General features: G+C 37.8%; 1 protein-coding gene across 7 annotated transcripts in view; it reads left to right on the top strand.

The window, feature by feature from the left end:
* The window catches only part of stpg2 (sperm-tail PG-rich repeat containing 2), a 67,198-nt gene that overhangs the window by 23,034 nt on the left and 21,523 nt on the right, over positions 1 to 22,641 (top strand). For all 7 annotated transcript variants that reach the window (XR_014877135.1, XR_014877136.1, XR_014877134.1 and 4 more), the window contains exons 8-10: positions 6,248 to 6,407; positions 7,814 to 7,977; positions 8,198 to 8,290. Coding sequence is in view for 3 of the 7 variants with exons in the window: in XM_085179562.1 (XP_085035688.1) it covers positions 6,248 to 6,407; positions 7,814 to 7,977; positions 8,198 to 8,290 (417 nt within the window). In the remaining 4 variants the exon portion in view is untranslated. The remainder of the gene's footprint in view (positions 1 to 6,247; positions 6,408 to 7,813; positions 7,978 to 8,197; positions 8,291 to 22,641) is intronic.

Genomic DNA, 22,641 nt, shown 5'->3' with positions numbered 1-22,641 from the left:
TGTCTCATTATGTGCAAATTTCTTCCTGCTGTGTTCCCATGTATTTCCACTTCTCTGATCATCCCACATTGTGTATATTGTCTCTGTTTTCCTTGGTCCTTTGTGAGAGCATCTGTTTACCTCCCATGTGTTTCTATGTTCCAAGTATTCCAGGTTTCTAGTGTTTAATTTCCCAGTTTAGCTTTCTAGTTTAGTAATTTGTTTGGTTTTCTCATGTTTGCATTATTTTTTGTCTATCAGCCTAAAAAAACGGCTTGCCTTCACTTAGCCCCTGTGTCCATGCAACTGCATTTGGGTCCTCTCCTCTGGTCTGCACGATCTGACAGATTTAGATTAAATGCAAGAATGCTTCTATAATTTCTCTACTTTTAATTTTATGTAAAAATAAATCCAGTTAACATCTATTAATTAAACCTCTGTTTGTATCAGATTTATAACCCCCAGTAGCTACTGTACTACAGTTAGGTATTTATGTAGTAGTTAGCTGTCTCCTAGCAACTGCAGCAAGTGTCTAGTTGACATGATATTGATTGTAAGATAGAATATGAATAAAGGGGTTGGTGACACACCTTTATATTTTATCATTTTCAAAGAGGAACTGTTACGGTCATTTTTCAAATCCATAAATTTATTCTTAGACTCCAAATCTTTATCTATTTTATACTGCGCCATAGTACAACCTCTCAGTTCATCCACTGTCTGAGACAACTCCCTCCTAATCTGAATTCTTTTCATGTAGTCAGTCCCATTATAAGCTATATATAGCACTAGACAGTACTACACCAGGTATAGTCCTAAAGTGTTTCTTCTTTTCTCAAACCAGTGGTCTCATAGCTCTGAGTCTGATGATAAGGCTGAAATATATGATGGCTTTGACATAATCTACAGGAATCAAATATATTCAATTTATTGTACAATATCTCAAAAGAGATTGCTTTTTAATATGAAATACTTTCAGATCAGTTACAGATCCACAACACTGAGCCCTTGTTGGCTAGTTTAATTGATGTGCTGGGATTGGAGGGATTCTTGAGATAGGGGTGAAGATGAGTTTATTAAGAGGCTCAGAGGAGCGAAGATGAAGGACGTGGAAATGTGTAGTTTCACGTTTCAGGAATAGCTGTCTTCTTCTCCTCTGTGGCTATGGCCCACAGATCTAGTCCTGTGAAATTCTCAGACTGATTTCATTATCGCTCTGACACACATGATAGTGCATGTTCTCACACATAATTACGAATTCAGATTGTGTGTATATTAGGTGAAGACAGATTCAGATTCAAGTTGCTGCTGATATGCAAGCACAGTGCAGATATACACACACATGCATAAACACATTCCAAAAACTACCTTTATTAGATCTAAAACATAAAAGTTTTACTGGTGAAAACGGCCAATGCTAGATTCTTGGATGTATTTTATGCATGTGTGTGCATATATGGGTGTGTGTGTGTCACAGTTTGCTATGACCTAATTTCCTTGGCCACATGCTGTGTTGGTGCGTCGACCCTGTGATGTCGTCACTGACACCCACCAAGAAGCGTGTGTGTGCGTGCGTGCACGTGTCACAAGTCATCTTCAGTGAAGTACTGAGAGCGACAGTTTTCTTAGATCTTCGTCTCACTGTGAGTCCGGTTCCATCTGACACTGTTATCCTGTGGAGGGATGGAAAGGAAACGAGGAAAGGAGGGAGGGGTGAAAGAAGCAAGAGAGGCAAGGATAAAAGAGGAACAGTTGGAATCTTCCAGTTCTCATCTCTCCTCCCTTTGACTTCCCAATTTTCCAGTATCAAAGCATCAATCTGACACATTGTGAAAACATGGATTTTATTTGGTCTCACTCTTCCAGTCGTCCAGTCCCTTTATTTATTTACTCGTTGTCTGATCGCTTGTAAGACCTTTCTGTGTGCTATACTTAATGCGTTTCTGTATTTGTCCCCATGTTTTTGTTTGGTTGTTTTTTTCTGCTTCTCCCCATTCATACCCTCATTAAAAAAAAATACAACCTAATTTTTGGAATTTGATGGTAAATAATCACTAAGATGTGAAAATGAAAAGTTTTGGGACTCTGTACACAATAAACCAAAAGGTAGATGAAGAAAATATGTAAATTAAATTCATCGACTTCTTCAAGGTCGTCTCTGCATACATATCTCTGGACGACTTCCCGTGTTCCAACGTTTATGATAAGTATAATCAGTGGTTATGACACAGACAGCAAACAGCAGTCTTCAGCGAAGGAGTTCACAGTCTTTAAGCCCTAAAGTGTCTCATGAGATCAGGAATGCAGTCAGGAGATTGCCTGTCATTTTTCGACATTTATGAGGTTTTGCTCCATGAATTCATGTGAATTCAGATGTGTAAGTGACAACCTTGAAGGGTACAACAGCTAAATTTAAATCAGGTGCCTTTTATTGGTTGAGCCACAGAACTTTTTGATCGCTCCTCATATAATCCACACATTTTAATAAAAATCACAGTCTGTGGATTGCGTGATTTTTTTATTTTTTATTTATAGATGATAATGCTTGAATAAGCATAGAGCCGTGAAGCTCTCACAAAATCCTAAAAGGAGCTTAGAAATGTTTCTGCAGCTGATGCTGTGCAGAGACAACCCGAGAACATCTGCCTTTGATTTCTTTGAACTGTTGTTTTTCCTGTGTAATTGTGCAGTATACATCTTTATTTATCTTACTCTGGTTGGATATTTGACCTCTCTTCTTGGTACAGTATTCTTAGGGCTGAAAGACTTACCTTTACCCCATCAAACATTACTCTTGTCAGTAAGGCCAAATAGCTCAATCTGTCTCGTTTGACGATAAAACCTTTCTCCATTTGGCTCGTCCACGGGTGCAGCTGCAACCACTACAAATGGTGACACATTCGAACAACTTCTACTTACATACAGTTGTTAGGACTAATGATCGCAGTTAAATCTACAGTTCTGCTTCTTAGATCTTCACTGATTTCCATGAACTTTTCCATTGCACTGAGTATTGGTCAGTCCAAGAGTGCTGTAGAACAAATCCATTTTATGCTGTCAAAGACAAACTACCATTTGTAGTCAATCATGCTCACAAAGAGAAGTTAATAAGCCTTGGGCTTGTCAAGGTAAAATACAGCATCACTTGTGCATCCAATTCTTGTTGTTTAAGCTCCTAAGACCCGAACTTTTCCACGGCATGCATTTTTAATTTCTCTTTTTGGGCTGATTGGGACCTGATGAATGTAAAAACAAAGAATTACCAGATATTTTTTTAACCTAATTTTTGTTTCTAAGAAAAATGAGAGCCACATATAAGGACATTCATTTAAAATTTCGATACAACAGTAGCAGTATGATGTCCTCATAAGTGGATATCAGGCCCTTGTAGATTAAAATTGAGTATTTTGGTCTAAATAACCCAAAATGTGATGTCCACATATGTGGACGCCAGGTCCTAGGAGGTTAAAGTCAAGAAAGAATGTCATTAATGCTATACAATTATTTCTGTTCAAAGAACTCATTAAAAGCCAGTGATTACTATGACATTCATGCCTATGATGAGTATATGTAAACTTAGCACCACAACTGTACATGAGTTTGCCAAAAGAATATTATTGAAAAAAATATAAATAAAAATCACTAGATCAAACTTTGCTTTCAGCCTTTATCATTAAGAAATTTTTATCTCACTTTATTCATGTAAATTTGACTGTCTCTGCTGATTTACCGCAGAGTGCTGAGTCAAGCTCTAGCCTGTTAGCAATTTACACACTGGCAGCATGTGTGCTGAGTGTTTCTATTCTGAATTTGTGAAACAGCTCAGACTCAAAATAATCTCAAAATTTATCAGAAATTTTAGTTGTTCTCCTAGTTTTTGTCCTTTTTCTTCCGACCTGCACAAACCCACATACACGTTACGTTCTTCAGAACTGACATTGAATGCTCAGTGGACTAACACACCATGTAAAAAACACTCACGTCACCCACCCTGTGTATGAGTAGATGTTTTGGCTAAGGTTATACATCTTGACCTTTTTGTGCCGCCATAGGACACTTTTTGTAGTCCACCTTCTTCTGCTTAGTATAAACTGACATTAACAGTGTAACTTATAGCTGTTTGTTGCCAAATGGCACCAGTGAGAGCTCTTGTACTTGGGCTATAGTCTCACTTCTCTCCGTGTCTTCATTTTTCACTTTAACAGTCGTTATAACATTCTGACACTGAAATACTCAACAGTGCCAATGAACATTTTGGCTTTGAGTTTGAATTTCAAAAGAGTTGCTCTGGCATTTTTCATCATATGTGCTTAAAAATGGAACAACAGGAAGCAGAAAACAAATCCAGCATCCATGTGAAGTGGTAACAAAGCTCAGCATGTCAGTTAAAGAGGGAAAATGTGCCTGTTAACAGGACTTTACTCAGAGCCAGTAAGCCAGAATCAGATTGACAGATGGTCACAAACCCCCGCTTTATAACTGCGTTTGAAAAAATAGTGTGGTTTGGCCCTGGGACAGCTCTTCTTGTCATTCTTGTTCTTCTCTTTTCAATCTCAAACCCAAAAAACGTCCCCACTGTGTCATTTTCTACTTTCGCTCAGTTTTTTTCTCCATCTAAACATATTTTCTTCCTTTATTTTCCCTTCACGCTTTTTTTACCTTAAAAAAAGCTCAATAATTCAGCTGTGCATTACTAACACAATTTTCATTACCCCACAACTAATTTTCCATAGGCTGCATCTTGTTTAAATGCAAACTGTAAATCAATAATTGGCATGCCTCCAAATACATTATATTTAAGACCATTCTGTAGTTGAACATCAGTCATTTGAGGAATTGGCTGTGGTTTGTGTGGGGGTAGGCATTGTTAATATAGCCTCGCTGCCATTTGAAGGTATCAAGTGATTTGTATTCCTCTGCTGAATGGTTCCGTTGTGAGTTAAACTGAAGCATAGTTCACCTTCAGTAATCTTGACTAAAAAGGCAACTTATCTGTTTTGGTTCTTTGGTTTCCTGTGTTGTTATAATAGACTATTAGAGAAACACCCTGAAAGTGAGGCTGCCATCAGCAAAATGTTCAAAGAACATTACATACCTGATTGTGTGAATCATTATCTTTGCATTGAAGATGCTGTTTCTCCATCTCATTTTCTATCCTGCCACTTAGTTCTCATTGATTTCATTATCACTCTTGCTCTTTCTGTTTTGCCTTTAGTGTTTTTTTTAGTTTTGTCGGAAGAGCTTTTCCACATGTAATTGGGATTTGAGATTTGCGGCAAAAAGGCAGAAAAGAACTATGGCTTTATGGATAGTAATTTGTGTTGTTGTCTGACTTTGTTCCTGATTGAAATATCTCAATGAGTATTTGAATGAATTGTCATGAAATTTGTGTCCTTCTCATGATGAAATGCAATAACTTTACTTTCAATTACTCTGCTTATGCTATTGATATGTCATCTGCCCCACCTGTGTTTTTTATGTTAACCCTTTAAAGCCTGAACTATTAAATAATTGCCAGAAATTTATTTTTTAAATGAAGTGTTTATTGAATCTTCTGACGAATTAAAAAATAATAATTAAATATTAATTTGTATATATGAGTTTTAATTTGTATCTTACAGTATTTGCTACATGTGGAATTTTTAAAAATGTATTGTTCAGTTTATTTAGGTTTTAAGGGGAAAAACTTAATGACGCCGATGACTTAGATTTATCAAATGTGATACAGTAGTCGTTTAAACCAATCCAACTAGTGCTTGCAGATTAGCATCTCAAAGCTCTGCTGTGCCCCAACAAAATATTTACTGTATGTTAACCCCAGTTCAATCATTACACGATTTCCCCAACTCTCTTAATTTTTTTCAGCTGTGTATGTTTGCTCATACTTCTGCCAAAAAACGTCTTTATTAGGAACAAAGACTGTTGATATAAAAACAAACCCATATCACCATGGGAACTTCCTCCACAACTGCTTTTCATCTCAAATGACCTGGACAGAGATGAGGGCCCAGCTGACTCTGGTAAAGTAAAGCTTTGACTGATTGAAGCGGAGTCTGTGGATATTTGCAGCTGGATTTGTTACTGTGTTCCAGATGGACACCGAGGAGATGAACCTGTGTTGGTCTCTGTTTGATCGATAGAAGAGGGCTGTTAAACATTGAATTGTGAAATTTCAGTGTGTGCTGGATACTTGACTTAAGACGCCTCACTTTGTGTTTCTTCCTTCACTCGTTCATCTGTGTCATTCTCTTTATTCTCTTTCCATTAGAGGTTTGGCCCTGTGAAAGAAGTGTCGCCCCCTGTTGGAACATATAATGACCCGCGCTGTGCCCTGGAGCTGCTGAAGAGGACCTCAGGAATAAAGAAAAGTCCATTTGGTGTCACTGCACCTCGCTTTTCTTCTAACCGCAGAAAAGGCACCACACCAGGTCAGTATGTGTTTTTGTTGTGTGTGCCTATGTCTGTGTGTACTTGAATGCACAGGCAGTGATTTTCCTCTGACCGGTAGAATGTAGTTTAGCAGATATCTAGTAATCAATTGTTGCTCCAAACTGTGGGTTTCTTGCTTTGCACAGATTTTGAAACATAGATCTTTCTCTTAGTTAATAACTGAGGCTTTTCAGTTAATATTCATACCATGTCAAACATGACTTGCACTTGATTGCTGCCTTTTAATGTTAGAGGACAGTATTTATTAGCCTTTGATGCTTTTTTAAACAAGCCATGTTCTCTGAAAGATCAGAGTTTAACCTGACATGGCCATTATACTCAATTTAACAAGTAATAATTAAGAATAAGTACTACTTTGCAGCTTGTGTTAACATTTTGAAAAGAAATGAAAGTGACGTGACTTGTGTGTCTGTGTGTGATTGTGTGTGTGTGTGTGTGTGTGTGTGTGTGAGAGAAAGAAAGCACGCTGTGTTGTCCCATGAGTGAACCCTTATTTATAGAGGTATGATTAATTTCTGATGTCTGCTTGCATTAAGCCTTTGAAATACAACACAAGGAATAATAAAACTAGTGCCTCGTCTATTTCGGCATTGCTACCTATATTACTTTGAACAGCAGTCATTTATGTAAAAACAACCCTTAGATTTTACGAGCACACCAACATTAAATCTATTTCTGTATTTTCTTTTCCAAACATCTCTCTGCAGTCTGTGGAGCAGAACTGACAGATGTGATGCATCACATGATTGATTTTAAGAAGCTGCCTTAATTTTTTATGGTTCTGATGATTCACTTTATACGGATAGTTTATTTATATTTTATTGCTTTTTTAAGTTTTTGGTAAAGTCTTAGTTTTATTTTAGCTTGAGGAGAAAATGCTAATGTTTTTCACTTGTGTTACCTTGAATATTTGAATATTGCTGCATTTTGTTGTGTGAGTCTGTTAACAAATTCTGCATAACAAATATGTATTTTCTTAGGTTAAAGTGCAAAGGACCATTTGTTCGTTCTTCAGTTTTTTTTTAAGTACATCTGTAAACACAACATATTGCAGAGGAGACAGATGTTAGAAAAGCAGTAAAATGCCTCCGTATGAAAGTTATTGTACCACAGGTGTAGCACAGATGTCACTTCCCAGTCAGCACGACATGAATGCTACACACCCTGCCAAATGTGCACTAAGCCAAAGTTACACCTCTGCAACATGTGTCTAATAGCTGTGCCTTAATTGCAAGATTTGCATCATCATAGTGGTTTCAGATAAAACTAACAAGTGCTGGTTTTGAGGGAAAGTAGAACAACAACCAATTACGATGTAGTCCTGGACTGTTTTATTTAAGGTCAGGTGTGTAGATATGCACAGTGAACACCTCTGTCTGTCCAGGTCCAGGTTCCTACAATGTCTTTGAGCATGGCTTAGCCCAGGAAAGTTTTAAAAAGGCGTTTTTTTCTCAAACCAAGACGGGAGGCTTTGGCTCTTCTTCTCAACGCAGCTCCCTTTTCTACAAAAAGGAATCTGTCGAGACCCCGAGTCCAGCACAGTATGAGGTAGGATAGATTAGTAGTAAGTCATGAAGTTTTCACAGTGTTATTCATCACATCATTTAGAGATGAATCCCAGATTCGTCAATATGTTCGTCAATATTTTTTGATTTAAAAAAATCTCCTAAAATGTTTAAACTTGATTAGAGTCTTGCGTATATGTTGCATGTTCATATTGTCACGTGTATGGGCACATTAATGTCATTGTCATATGTTTTGCATATAGAAGGAAAAGAAGACAGAGGAGAGCTACAAACAGCAGCACACAGCGGCTTTTAAATCGGTCACAGAGCGTCTGGCTTCACCACTGCTGGCTAAAGTAAGTTTCTTTTTCTCTCCTCTTTCTCTGAGTTTGTCTCCCAGTTTCTCCCACAGTTGTTGTTGTTGTTGTTGGACAATTTTCCATCCAGAGATCAAGTTTATGTTGCAAATCTTCTCAAACCTACTTAACAGAAGAGCCGAAATGAAGTAAAACAGTAGAGCGTGCCAAGGTTTTAGTTTCATAAATGGGCCATCACAGCAGTCCATTTTCTCAGACTGTCTTCTTTTCTTTTCCTTTTTCCTCCTAATGCTCATTTAAGCTGAAGAAAACAGGTCACATCTGTGATAATTATTTTCTTGCTCCTCTCCTCTGTGATGTCACTTTTCCTGTGAACATCCTCCTTTTGCTCTCTTCCACTTTGCTTAATACAAAATCTGTCATATATTTACATACCAAACTCTTTCCACTTCTAAGTGTTACTTTGATTATTTTTCAAAGCAGTTATTTATTTTATTTATGATCAAACTGTTTTGTGTGTGACTCAAAATTAGAACAAGAGGAAGCTATGCTTTTAGGCTTAATTGTATGATTCAATATAAAATACTTTGATGGTATTGTCTTCAAACTGTTGTTTTTATAGATGCCATTATAAGGATATTATTCTGGAATTTAAAGATTTCTACATCAACTGGTTATCTTAAAGTGTTTAATAATTAATCTCAACCCCAGAGATTTTGGTGTTTATGTTAACTTTTGCTTTCTTACTCTGCGGTTCCTGAGTTAAACCTTTCTCAGCTTTAAGGCAAGTGATTAGAGCAGCTACGAATAAAACGCAGGACACTGTTAAGTGATATACCCTAACATACATTAGAGTTACCTAGGCAACTGGAGGCTGGAATCTAGGCTAGCAACAAACCACCAGCGACAGAGCAGTATGCGATCAGAAAACCTACTTGTTATTGGAAGGTGCTGGTAGGGCAACTTGAAAAAGTGTGGTCCAAATTGGAAACCGATTTTGGCTTTATCTTCAAAGTGAAAGTTGCGTTACACTTTTCAGAGTTTTACTGCTGCTAACTGAGTAGTTCATGAGCATTTGCAGACAAGTTGAGATCGTCCATCCACAGAAACATTGCAGGTAATCATGGGAACCTTCCAGACTCCAAAACAATCACAAGGAAGGTTTTGGTTTAGGTTTGCGTATCTCATTCTGAGCATTTTTCTCTAGTTTTTCTCTGGTTTGGAGGGGGCCATGGACTGGCCTTTATGCATAGGTAGTGTGCATAAAGGTACTGTCATCAAACCCCAGCAATCGATATTCACCAACCAGTTGGCGAATATACATTTTTCCCTGGTAACTGATGGGTATGAGAGGTCGCTGGCCGGTTTCTAGGTCCGTGTAACAGGGTGGCATCATGATTTAATCTTTAATTTTGCTGTTGAGATAATTTTTCAGTGTCAAATGTTGGTTTATATTCTTTTGTTTTTAAAGTTGAGAGATCAGGACTTTTTCCATACTGGGTCCTCATATTCACAGATGTGAAGTCCTGCAAGAGTGAATCAATTTACTGCTCAACACAAGATGATAACTACACAGCCAAAGGAAACTGCACACACACTGTAAATTAAAGGACTTATTTATTCCTGGGTGGTATATTTCATGCTTAAATCTAATATTACATTTGATAAAAAATTATAATAAATCCCATGTCTTTGCAGATTTTCATCTAAACAAACAGACAACTGGCAAAAAGTGACTGTTTCGAATGTGAAGCAGTATTTCTTTGCCCTGTATGAGACATGCCAATATTTATTTGCATATAAATAATGCAAATGTGAAGTTGCTGGATGTGAGGGATTGAATTTTACTAACTCGAGCACTGAAAAATTGTGAACATGTGAATTTCTGCCTGAGCTACAGTGAATATTAAAGATGCAGAATTTGTACTTTCAAGTACCCTTCTGGGTACCAGCTGCTGTTTACTCTGATTAACTCTGAAGGTTAGAAGCGTTATCTTCATCTTGAGGCAAAGGTCCCCAGAGCTGATTTTAACACCGCAAACTGTGGTGCTCTCGACAAAGACAACGTTTAAAGGGTAATTTTGCACTTGGAATCGTGGGCAAAGATCTGTAGGTACATATTGTAACTCTAGTATCACTGGATTCAGTTGATCTTGTGTGCATCTCTCTCTGCATATCACTCTCACAGGATGTTTCAAAGAAAAAATCAATTTCTGGCAAGTAATCTTGAACATGCCTTGACATGTCCACTTGAACTTGTTTGCACTTCTCAGCAACTCTAATTAAATAGGTGCAATATCAGCAGTGTTATTATTTATAGACACTCAACAAACTACACAATGTGGGTATGTGTGTACATGCAGGCACTCAACAGTTCTTTCTTATTTTAACTGTATGCTCCTTTATGACTTTTTTCTATTGTGTGTGTGTGTGTGTGTGTGTGTGTGCACAACAGAGAGTGATGGCACAGTGATGTGACAGACTGACTGGCAGAGTGCGCAGCTTTTCCTCACAGTGTGAATGTGCCTGAATTTTTCAGTGTTTTTCAGGAGTGAGAATGAACTTATTTAGACTTCAAGATGCTGCTTTGTAATATTTCGGTTTAATCTGACTTCACACTCTGCTGTCGCAGATTTTCATATTCGAAATCCTGGCTGTGCACTTACTGTATGTACATCAAAGAAGCTGATTAAAAGCTTTCTGCCTATATACATATTCATTTTCTATGTTTGTGTGTGTATATAGGTGACAAATGAAATTCCTACTTTTTGTTGTCAGTTTTAATGTGCTGCATTATTGTGATGTTTATTTATTATATCCTATTTGGTTACTATACTATATCAATAATTAAAACTATAGGAAAATCAGAAAGTTTAAGTCCCTTTGAAGGTAAATATTAAAAAATAATGATAATGATATTTCCCAAGTTAGATGACGTTGAAGTCCCAGTGGTTTTCCATCCCCTCTGCAGAAACCAAAAATGCTTTACAGTCACTGGTCATGACACATAACCTTAATGGGTTTTGTTCTTGCTGTATGTTCAGAGAGGGATTTACACCGTGGACACCAGCTGGATGCCATTAACTACCTGTTAGGACATTAAACCAGCAGGACTCTGGGGACAAAGGAGCAGGGCTTAGGAACCGCGATATTGAATAAGTAGCTCAACTTGACAACTTGACAGAAATTGACATGTGCGAGAAATGAAAATATTATCAAATGCGTCTCCATTTGCGACTTAGCATACTAATGTTACACATCGGCAATCTCCAGTGGAAAAATTCTCTTGCTCTGCCATGTATCGAGATCAGAGATCATTGTCATTTGGGCAAAAGATTTTAACTTAATTGTGTTTCATGGTGCTATGAGCTGCACAGCAGAAAAATAATGTCATAAAACTATCTGCGTAGTACAAAACATTATTTTTGCTGGCCTCATGAGTTGTACTGTGTGCCTGCAACTAAAATGCCATCAGGCAAAACAGGGCATTTGTTAAAGCTTTTATTCTCATTGTATTTTTTATGGCAGTTTGGCAAAAAATGCAGTAAGCATGCTGTATATATTTATACATTTTTACATTGTTTATGCATTCAGATAATGCAGATCTGTCAGATTTTATTGCATATCACGAATGAGCTCAAGTGAGCGTGTTGGGACTAATTAGAAAACTGCGAGCGATCCATCAAGAATTGTGGTGCTGATCACCTCTTTATTAGTCTCTACCTCATATATCTGTCTGCAGCGTTTGCCATTTTTCATGACAATGGCTCAGTTGAGTTTTCTGTCAAGCTGCAGTATATTGTGCTGATGGATGATCTGACTCACTTAGAATCCTTAGTTTGCTAAATTCCAATGCAGTAGAAAACTTGACAGCATGCTACACAGAATCTGCATAATGTTCAGATTTTGACATTGTCATGTGCTAATAGTTTTTGATCAGGATTGGATGTCTGCAAGTTGAAATGATCAGCAGGAGGCTTTCATTACATGCTGGAGACACGAGCTGATTAAATATTTAACAACGGCTTTAACTTGGTTCAGTTCCCAGTCGCAGTACCTCCAGCTTGGTTGTGTGTTCACGCAAACATAATTGGTCATGTTTGCAGGTGGGAGGCTGTTGAAGTTGAGGTGAAAAGAAGCAGCTGGTGGCACATGTCTCAGAGGTAGCACATGCCTGTCTGCATCTCTCCTCAGGCAAACAGCATTAACAGAGACGAGGACTGCAGAGGATTTTGTACATTCCAAATTGGGCTAGGGGAAAAACACAAACACAAAATCAAAACATCATTCTCAAAATAGTAGAAAAAACAACAACATTCATTTACAATATCGCCACCCTGTTTTCCTCGCTTACACCTGTGTGTGGAGAATAGCACCTTCAAATTGTCCGTGGTGGGGACGATCTGAGGCTAAGTGTAGTTGCTGCACACAGAGCCCCCTTTATGACCAGTTAATGAAAAATCACCTGGGGACATCTTAGCTGTAACAGTTAGCCACATGCTGTGCTTCAGCCAAGGCTGTATCCCTGGTAACGGTCCCCCACTGGGATGGATATTAAAAGAGTCTAATCAGAAAGCAATCACGAACATGAGAAGGCAAAAAAGCAGGAAAAAAAAGAATAAAGGCAAAAAGTGTGTCTTTATTATCTCTTTTATGTGTGGGAGTTTATGTCTTCTGTACTTTGACTTAAAAGCTTCAATTAGTATTAAAGGTCAACATTTTGCCGGAGAATTTATTCACATTTAATGGCTTTTGAAATCAGAAATATAAAAGATACACCATGTCAGTTGAAATGATAGAAGCTGCTTTTGTGCAGTGCGTTAAACACACATTCCAGGAGACCTGTTATCTAACTTGTCTTTGCTATTACTGTGTGACTTTTATTTTCTGATCATTTGTTTTAAAGAGGTTTTTTTGTTTACTGGCGAGTTCCACATTATTTGGGAGAAGTTTATTATTAAGTTTCCTCTCAGTGAATTTCAAATTAGTTTTCTAACGATTTAATGACTAAACAGTTCCTAAATAGCCACTCACTTGCCACTTTGTTAGGTCATCTGTGCAACTGCTTGGCTGAGACAACGTGCTGATGTTCAAAGTGAATATCAGAATGAGGAAGAAAAATTCATTTAAGTGAGTTTGAACAGGGCATTGTTGTTGGTGTCAGAAGACTTGGTCTGAGTATTTCAGAAACTGCTGATCTGCTGGGATTTTCCCAGACAACCATGTCTAGGGTTTACTTTTACACCCTAGACATGTCCATCACTTTATCACCACTATTTTCTGATGGTTACTTCCATGTCACAAAGCTCAAATAATCTCAAATTGGTTTCTTGAACATGACAGTGAGTTAACTGTGCTCAAATGGCCTCACCAGTCACCAGATTTTGATCCAACAGAGATTGGGTTGTGGTGGTACAGGGAATTTGCATCATGGATGTGCAGCTGACAAATCTGCAGCAACTGTGTGATGTTGTCATGTCAATATGAAGCAAAAGCACAGAGGATTGTTTCCAGCATCTTAGTGAATCTATGCCAGAAAAAAAATAAGTGGATCCAACCTGGGACTAGCAAGGTGTACCGAACAAAGTGGCTGATAAGTGTATACTGTGTAACAAGTACTGCATAATTTAATAGGACGATTTTGTGGAGTCTTATCTGGTGGTGGATTTCTTAAATTTCTGACAATTTAAATCAAACACAACATGACTTGTTCAAATACTTGAAGCTATGTCAGATCTGCACTTTACCCACAGGTCTGGATCTGATAGGGGCTGATTACCTGTCTGGGGAGAAGAAAGACTCACATCTTGTTGGGAAATGGCAGATATGAAAGGAGAGATGATTATGAGTATAGAGCACAGCTTAAATGAGTGTTTGCTTTTCTCTCCCACTTTAATCCAGAGCGTTTTCCAGTATTATTTCCCTTGATCCCCAAACCTTCTTTCTTCACTTCTGGACTGGTCTCCCTACATCTTTCTCCCCCCCTCTCTTTCATCACTGTTTTCTTTCACCTGATATACCTCTTTTCACATTCTCTCCTCCTGTCCAACCCTTCCTGACACTGGCCTTTCTCCCGCAAAGGTCATGGGATACCCTCAGGCAGTGCTGGCAGAGAATAAGAGTAGAATTTAATTTGGACCTATGTTTCAACCCGAGGCAGTGGAATTCCTCCCTTTTCTATAAGTCAGTGAAGTATTGCCTTGTCCCTTGAAGTGACAGGAGAGAAATTTGACTTGGCATTTTGTCTGTCAAGTTCTTCAACTACATCTCTGCTTTACATCATCTCTGTTACCACTGATAAGATTAATAAAGTTTCTAGTGGATTTTCACTTTTTTTTTATTTAGTGCGAGTGAGGAATTGTCAGTGATAAGGGCATTGGTTTATCGTAAGGTGCTAGCTATTCCTTTAATAAGGGGTACATTGTAACCTGTGATGTCATTAAATTGTGGACAGTGGGTTAAACTTATTGGTTAATCCAATGAGATACACAATGCAATGACTGTGAGTAAATAGAGTATTATTTGATATAAAAAAAAATCCATGAGGTAAAAGTGAAAAGTTCAGCCAACACCTTAGATTAACCACCGTTACACCACTAAAGCAGAAACTCACCGAAGAAGCAGAGCCTCATTATTCTGTATTTTCAGCAAGTGAAAGGTTGCAACTTTCTCCGCTTCAGCTTATTTCCAGCATTAACAACAGTCCTGCAATTTTTCATTTGTCTCATTACTATATTCTCAATTAGTATAAATGATCAGTTTTGCCAGTACTGAAGTTTAAATCCTAAAGTAGGTAGAATTAAAAAATAAATAAAAATAACACATTTGACTCATGTTGTTCAGACACCCTTGGATTGGATTAATGAAATGTGCGCACTGGCCTTAAACCAACAGGCTTGAGCAGTGATGAAGATTAGAAAGTCATACTCAAGAAACCGAAACAGTACTGTCTGAGAAGGAAGCCAGAAAATGTGCAGCTTTCCAAAGTGTTTCCATGGGAGTGACAGAGGTTGTTATTATCATTTCCGCCAAGACACTCACTGTGGGTCAAATTAAAAAGACAAACAAAACAAAATTAACAAAGGTTTGGACATCAAAGTTTATAGGACTACGAGACTAAGCAAGAGAAGAAAACAGGTTGAGATCAATGAGCAGCTGATCTGTCAGTCTGAGATGAGAAACTCACTGCAGTGAAAAAAATCAGTATTCTTCAGCATCAGCAGTGCCATTAAATGCCAAGAAATGAGACTGTGTGTGATGACATCCAACAATAAGAGAAGTCATTCTTAATGAAAGATAACATAACTTAAGGTAAAATAAAATGAGATCAAGAATATTAGAAAAATTTGTAAATTAAAAGATGAAATCCTATACCCTCACATTTAGCATTTTATTTTCTTTACATACAATTTAATCTTTTATTTAATTTTTTAATTATAATTGTGAATATTTTTTTTTTAACTTAAAGCGTTTTGGAAAACTCCAAATAATGACCATAAATAATGACCGTAGAGTACAAACAAATCCAGGTATGAAAATATTGATGAATTGCTGATTTGTGCGAAATGTCTGTATGCATGATTTACGCACAGATTTGTGTGAGAAATTTGCCCTCTCTTATGTTTATAGCACAACAGAAAATAAGAGGTTTTTCCTCATTTAATGTCTGATCTGTAACAACTCTAAAACTCCCAGACTGTATGCTATTGTTGTTAATGAACAGGTGTGAATTATGGCAGATATACACAAGTTAATACAAAAACTATTTCAAAAACATAAGAAAAAGGGAACGCTCCATGGAAACTCAATAAATGTAATGTGATTAAAATCTGTTCATCTGTGCAGTTTGGGGGCATTTGTGACTTACGATGCGACAACATGTAAAAGTGGTTCAAGTTGAGATCTTCAGATGTTTTGCCTCATTTAAAAATAGTCCTCATGATGTATGTATTTTAGTGCAATGAAAGGAAAACATCTAACTCAGACATTTGACAAACTGGAAAAGGGTGGAATGCCCACTATGGGTCAGGGACGAGTTTAAGTATCTCAGGGTCTTGTTTACGAGTGAGGGGAGAGGGAAGTGGGAGATCAATAGATGGTTGATTGTAGTGGTTTGGTGTGTTGAAAAGACAGTTGAGTGTAAAAGCGAAGAGTTCGATATACCGGTTGATCTACGTCCCTACCTCAGCTATGGTCATATCGACATCTACTATTATATGAAAATAGTTTAATTGTAACATCAAGATGAATAAACATAGCATAGCTTTGGTATCCTCACTGGCCTCGCCTACCTTCTAGAAGCTCAAAACTCAGTCAGCACAATAAGTTATTAACTAGAGCAGGTTTTGTACACCTTGGACGGGTCACCAGTCTAACACAAGGCTAACACAGGGAACTCTCATATAAATGTGAGCTCTGACACAGGTACATCACCAATATCTTAAACAAAAATATCTTTGGATTATGGGAGGGACCCTACAGTCCTGGTATCAGAGTGAACACATGCAGGGCCCCAACTGGCCAGTGACCCCCCCCAATTGAAATATTCAACAATATGAAGATTTTTGTTGCAATTTTCTTTGCCTCATGGAAGAAACCAAGCAATAATGTCTCTGTCAGTCAAACACACTTCACTTTATCTGTACTAATATCTTTTACTGACAACGAAGAAGACTTCATAATTCTCTCTCAGAGAAACTGAATCAGTGAGAGACGATATTAAACATGTTTTTTATTACATGTACCGCTGACATTGATTGGAAGCAAGATTCATAATATATCAATGGTGCCAAAATAATAATGAAAACAAATAGAAAAAAGGGAGCACTTCTCAGCTGGAGACATTTCCATCCTCCGCTTGGCAGCTCCTTCTGTTGCTTGTTAAGATAATACACAGGCTGTGTGCATTGTACACTTACTCATATATTATAATTTTGCTTTTGTTACTGTGAATGATGGGAAATAAGGGCCATGTACTGAAATTAAGTTAACTCACTCATAAAACATAGTTAACGCTAAATGCTAAAATATGTAACTGTGCTAGGTGTTACTGTACCTACAGTGTGTGAGGCAGCTCCAGAGTGTTCTGCCAGTATTGATGCACACCAAGTCAAAAATATATTGTCAAGGGGAGGTATGTGGATTCTAAATTGCTGTGCTTCCCTCCTATCCCTTTTGTTGGCCATATACAGCATAAAATTCTTATTCAGTCGATGCTGTGTGTAGTGACACAGAGAGACATCATTGACAAGGGCTGACACAGTGAAGAAAAACCTCATTAATGTGGATGACAAGTGCAAAAAAAACAATATACTGCTCTCAGAAAAAGATACCACACATAATGGATTTGAGAGAGACAGAAAAATTAAAGGAGAGATGAAACTAAATGGAAGAAACAGTAGGAGGGATTGAAGGAGAGACAAAGAGAACGCAAAAGCCTCTGTGTATATTGTGTAATTATCTATCCTATTAGCTCTGGTTGAGATAATTAGAGTGTTTGCTAAACATACATTTATCCAGCTGAAGAGCATCAACGCTTGCTCTGCGCTGCAGAATGAACCGAAATGTGGAAACCCATGTGGCGAAATTACACAGAGAATGAAGGGGGGTGAGATTAAGGAACTGAGTAGAAAGTTGGTGGTGGGGTTTGATGGAAGAAAAAAGAGCTCGAATGAAGGGAGAAAGATGGGAGGACAAGTGGTGAAAAATTAAAGATGATAAATAAAAGCAGCGGGAGTCAGTCAGAGAGTGTGACAGTTGCATATGCCATGGGCGAGATATGGTTGAGTTGCAAAAAATGCAGTGAGCCAGGGTTTGTCACTTATTGACTTTTTGTCTCTGTGTTTCATTGCATTTTTATGATATATCCATGGACAGCTAATGGCATGTCATGGTACAGCCTCTATTTATGGGAGACAAGGGAGTCGGGTGATGAAAGAAAGGAACAAAAACAGGAAAATAGACTTATAGATTTGATATGGATTTTACTGTCAGCTGTCTGGGTAATGATGATGATGGGAATCCCTGTGAGAATTTAAGCAAGCTCACACACACTGACACACAGTGCTGTTACTGTGAACGCGAGTCATTTGAAATGCACCCATAAACACATAAATATTACTCCAATATCACCTGGAATGTAGAAACATGTCTAGATAGGTCCATTTGCAAACACAATTTGTAGTGGTTCACACACAGGAGATCAACACACACACGCACAATTAAGTGATTGAATGAGCGCTTAGTGACACTTCTACCCTGAGGCATCAGACAGTAACACTCCCATCATGCTTTGAATATCTTGAGAACATTTCATAAATGTGATAGATAGAAAAGTAAAAAGTGAAGAGGAAACAGGGGGTGGAACGACTCCTGCTGTTGCATTTCGTAGCGGTATTGACTGTTTTTTTCAGATGAGAGATTTGACTCCCTTTTTCTTTCTTTTTGTGTTTTCTATACTTGCTCACTCTCCTCTGTTTGCTTGCAGCAATAAACAAAATAAGAAAGGAAATGACCTACGGCTATGTGCTGTTGTGCGAGCTGATTTACCCTCCTCCTTGTGATGTGTGATACCACTCATTTCCTTTCAGATCCGACACAAAGTCAAACCCCGGCTGGCATATATTGAATACCAGTCCTCATGGATACTAATACTTGATGCATACAAAAGCTTTCTGTGCTCTGTGAAGTGTACCCTGTTTGTTTCCCCTGTATCGTGTGATTGTTGCTGCTCTGTTTGGATCCACTGGCTAAAATTGATCACTATATGCGAACTCTGCATGCAAATGCTTATTTAGCCACAGCTATGAATGCAGCCTCTGAAAATGTACTGGCTACTGTTAAAGAAACAGGAATCAACAGGTTGGTTGCTCAAACTTTATAGGGAGAAATTTTACTTTATAGAAATACATTCTATTAAGATTGAAGTACAAATGTGGGCGGCACAGTGGTCAGCGCTGAATATCTCACAGCAAAAAACTTTGGCACTCAAATCCACATGTAGTTTGCTTGTTCTCCCTGTAGCTATGTTTTTTCTGTCCAGGTAATCTTCCTCTAACAGTCTACAGACATGGATGCATGTTGTGTTTTAAATTCATTGTAGGTGTGAGTGTAATAGACTGGCAAGCTGTCCAGGGTGTACTCCGCCTCTCACCTGTGACTCTGAATTTGATAGGTGCTTAAGAAAATATATGGATAGAAACTGTCTGTATAATACATAATGAATACTCGTCAGCTATATGTCTATATTTGGTTAAGGTTTGCAATATAGTAAGACTTTCAAAATGAATGTACAGGTTAAAGTATATTGTCCTGTATTTAATACTGCTAGTAAAATAGCCTTTTTCAGCATCACCTCCCTTGAAAATTTTAAAACAATTCATACGATCATTCGATCCGAGAAATCGAATCATACCTCAAACATTGATGGTGAATCATTATAAAGATATATACACTATTTAGGATAACATTTAAACCAGATACAGTGGGATTCCCACATTTAAAAGTAAAAAGCAATAAAGTGCAACAAAGTGATAACTTGAAATTCCACAAGGGTTTTCATTGGAGTGGGGCAAAGACTGATTTGTTAGTGGATCCACAAGTTCTAAGGCTTATTAGGAGCCACAACAAGGTAGCCACATACAATACAACAAGTAGGTATTTTATAGCACTTAAGAGTTATCATGTCAGAAACTGTTTGAACTGTCAGGTTGAGTGTTGCCTAGAAATTTATTCAGAAAAAAATAAATGTGTTCTTTTGCCTGTTTGACCAAAACAGTAGTGACACTTCACTGACTTGAGCCAGATGTTGGATGAAGATGAGTGGGACTATATGTACTCATGCAGGTCTGATGTTGTGACATGTTTTGAGTGTATGTGTGTATGCGTGTGTGTGTGCCTGTGTGTGTGAGAGAGAGAGCTGCTTTATAAATGCATATAATGACAAAGCTAAAAGTTCTGCTGGTGACTTTTAGAGGTTGGGATTTCCATGACCTCTTACAATATTAATTAACTGTAGTAAACAACAAAACTTTCACTGCTCTTTGTGGTGAGATTGCTATTAAAGGCAGTGCCTGGGCTTCATTAAAACCAGATTAGATTATTCAGACCATGAATATACACCAAAGATTACACAGCATTTTGGAGAGAGTCTCCCAAGTGAGTATAATGTCCAAAAACAACATATGTTTACGTTCCTGTGATAAAATCCTTTAGCACAGGAACGACTTTAGCAGACTTTAGCACCACTTTAACCACAGTTTTTTTGTCCTGAGGTCTTGTTTTATCCAGGTAATTTAAGTGTTAAGGGTCTTTCACTTCTCACTGGAGTAAATCGCCATAGTAACTTATGCTGTAATCCTAACCTGCTCCGGGACAATTTATGTTCCAGATTAGAGATCAGCAGGCAGGAAACCATTGCCTACGGACCAATTGATTTTCCATAAAATAGTGTCACTAACCCACTTCCTGGAACACCCATCGGACCTCTGTGCACAGACAGTTGGTGGATCTAAAGTTTTTCATTAGCATCTAGTCTTCATAATTCCCTGATGAGGATCAGTAAGACATACAGATTCTTAGATGGAACTTTATTCATTGGTTTTCTTTTTATCTATTGACATCAAACAATTTATAACAGTTTTATTTTTCTATAACATAGCATTAATATGTGATCCTAAAACAGGACATCTGCACTGTTGCAGATGACATTTGTCCAGAGAGTGAGCCTATGTTTGAATTCTATTTTTATATTTAATCCTTACTCTCAAAGCCTTAAACAGGAGCTGAGCCTACAGCTGAGAGAATCAAAAACAAAACGGAGGGAATTATATTCTGAATTTTAGTTTAAAATTGCTGGAAAAATTATTTTATTTACAGCATGTGTAGGCACAATATATAGTCTCTGCTGGGGGAATTATATACAAGCTGCACGTATTATATGTGCAGCTTGTTAAGTCGTATCTCACTAAAGCCACTGAATGAAGTGCAAACTGTGAAGAAAGCCTGACTGTGTTGAACTTTACTTTGTGCTAGAAATGCTGATTTCTTTTGACCATTATCACCACTGGTTGTGACAATAACCAAAATTACTGCCTTTAATTAATGCCTTAAACTAAACTATGTTGTCTTAAGTTGGATCAAGGAACTTTGCTACCTTACCTAACCCTAACAAACTTTAACAGTAGCACTGATATGATATAAAAGGTTGGCAGTTTGGGGAGCTATTATAGATAATGTCATGCTGCTGTTGGAGGTGTCAGATTAGGGAACATTTCTTTGTGTTGCTTGAGAGGGCAAAGGATGCACTCTCATTTAAATCAGTCACATTTTGTCTGTTGCATCAAACATCCTGTACCTCATGTGCCAAAAGCTCGTAGTGTCCAAAATAAAGAGTGATTATCTTCAGGAGAACATACATGTTCTCAGTTAGGCTCCTGTCAGTCTTTGCATAAAAGATTAATATTTAGAGCCTATTGACAGATACTTTGACTGATGAAGGTGCCATAGAAGATGCGATAAAGAAAATTACGTTTAGCTGTGGTTAAAATGTGGCTTTTGCTGAACGTCCTCAATGAGAATAAAAATGAAATCCTGGTTTTTAATCTCGCTTGATGCCAGAAATCTCAGTTCACAAATATCACTTCATTCTGTAACCTTCATATAAAGAATCATGTATCATGTCAATTTCTGTATAATTGTTAATCTTTTTCCACCCTGAAATTAGAGTTGCAGATTAAACCTGTCATCAAATAGCCTATTTCAATTAAGACTTTTTGTTATGTGACAGCTGTGTGCAGGCAGGAGAAGGACCCAAAGTGCAGACTCCGGAGACAGAAAGTAACTCAAAACAGCTTTAATGCTGAACTCAAAAGGGTAACAAAACTAAGAATACAAAATACACCTACGCAGACAGAACACACAGCAAGATAAGGGTAGATCGCGACACGGACACAGAGAAACACAGGGCTTAAATACACAGAGGGAGCAATCAGGGAATGGGTAACAGGAGGGAAACACAGCTGGGGCAAATCAGAACTGACGAGACAAGGAAGCGTAAACTGAACACACTGAGATAAGACCTTCAAAGTAAAACAGGAAACACAAAACACAGACTGAACAAAAGACACAGACTCACATGCAGGCACTACAGAGGGAACAGAGACATGGGACCAGGGCAGACACAGACTGGACACGGGGATACAGCAGACAGGGAAGACAGCAACCAAGGATTACACAGACACAAACCATAAGACATGACTCTAACAAAAACCCAAAGACTAGAAATCATAAATAATATAATAAACTCAAAAGCCCTCGGTCAACGACCCAGGCATCCTAACACTTTTAGGTAAAGTCAAACTTTTGCTTTCTTTTAAAAACCATGAGAGGGT

This window comes from Neolamprologus multifasciatus, chromosome 12, assembly GCF_963576455.1.
Source record: "Neolamprologus multifasciatus chromosome 12, fNeoMul1.2, whole genome shotgun sequence".
In the NCBI taxonomy this organism is placed as follows: domain Eukaryota; kingdom Metazoa; phylum Chordata; class Actinopteri; order Cichliformes; family Cichlidae; genus Neolamprologus; species Neolamprologus multifasciatus.
Note: the sequence above shows the minus strand (reverse complement) of the source record. Positions and strands in the feature narration are given on the sequence as shown.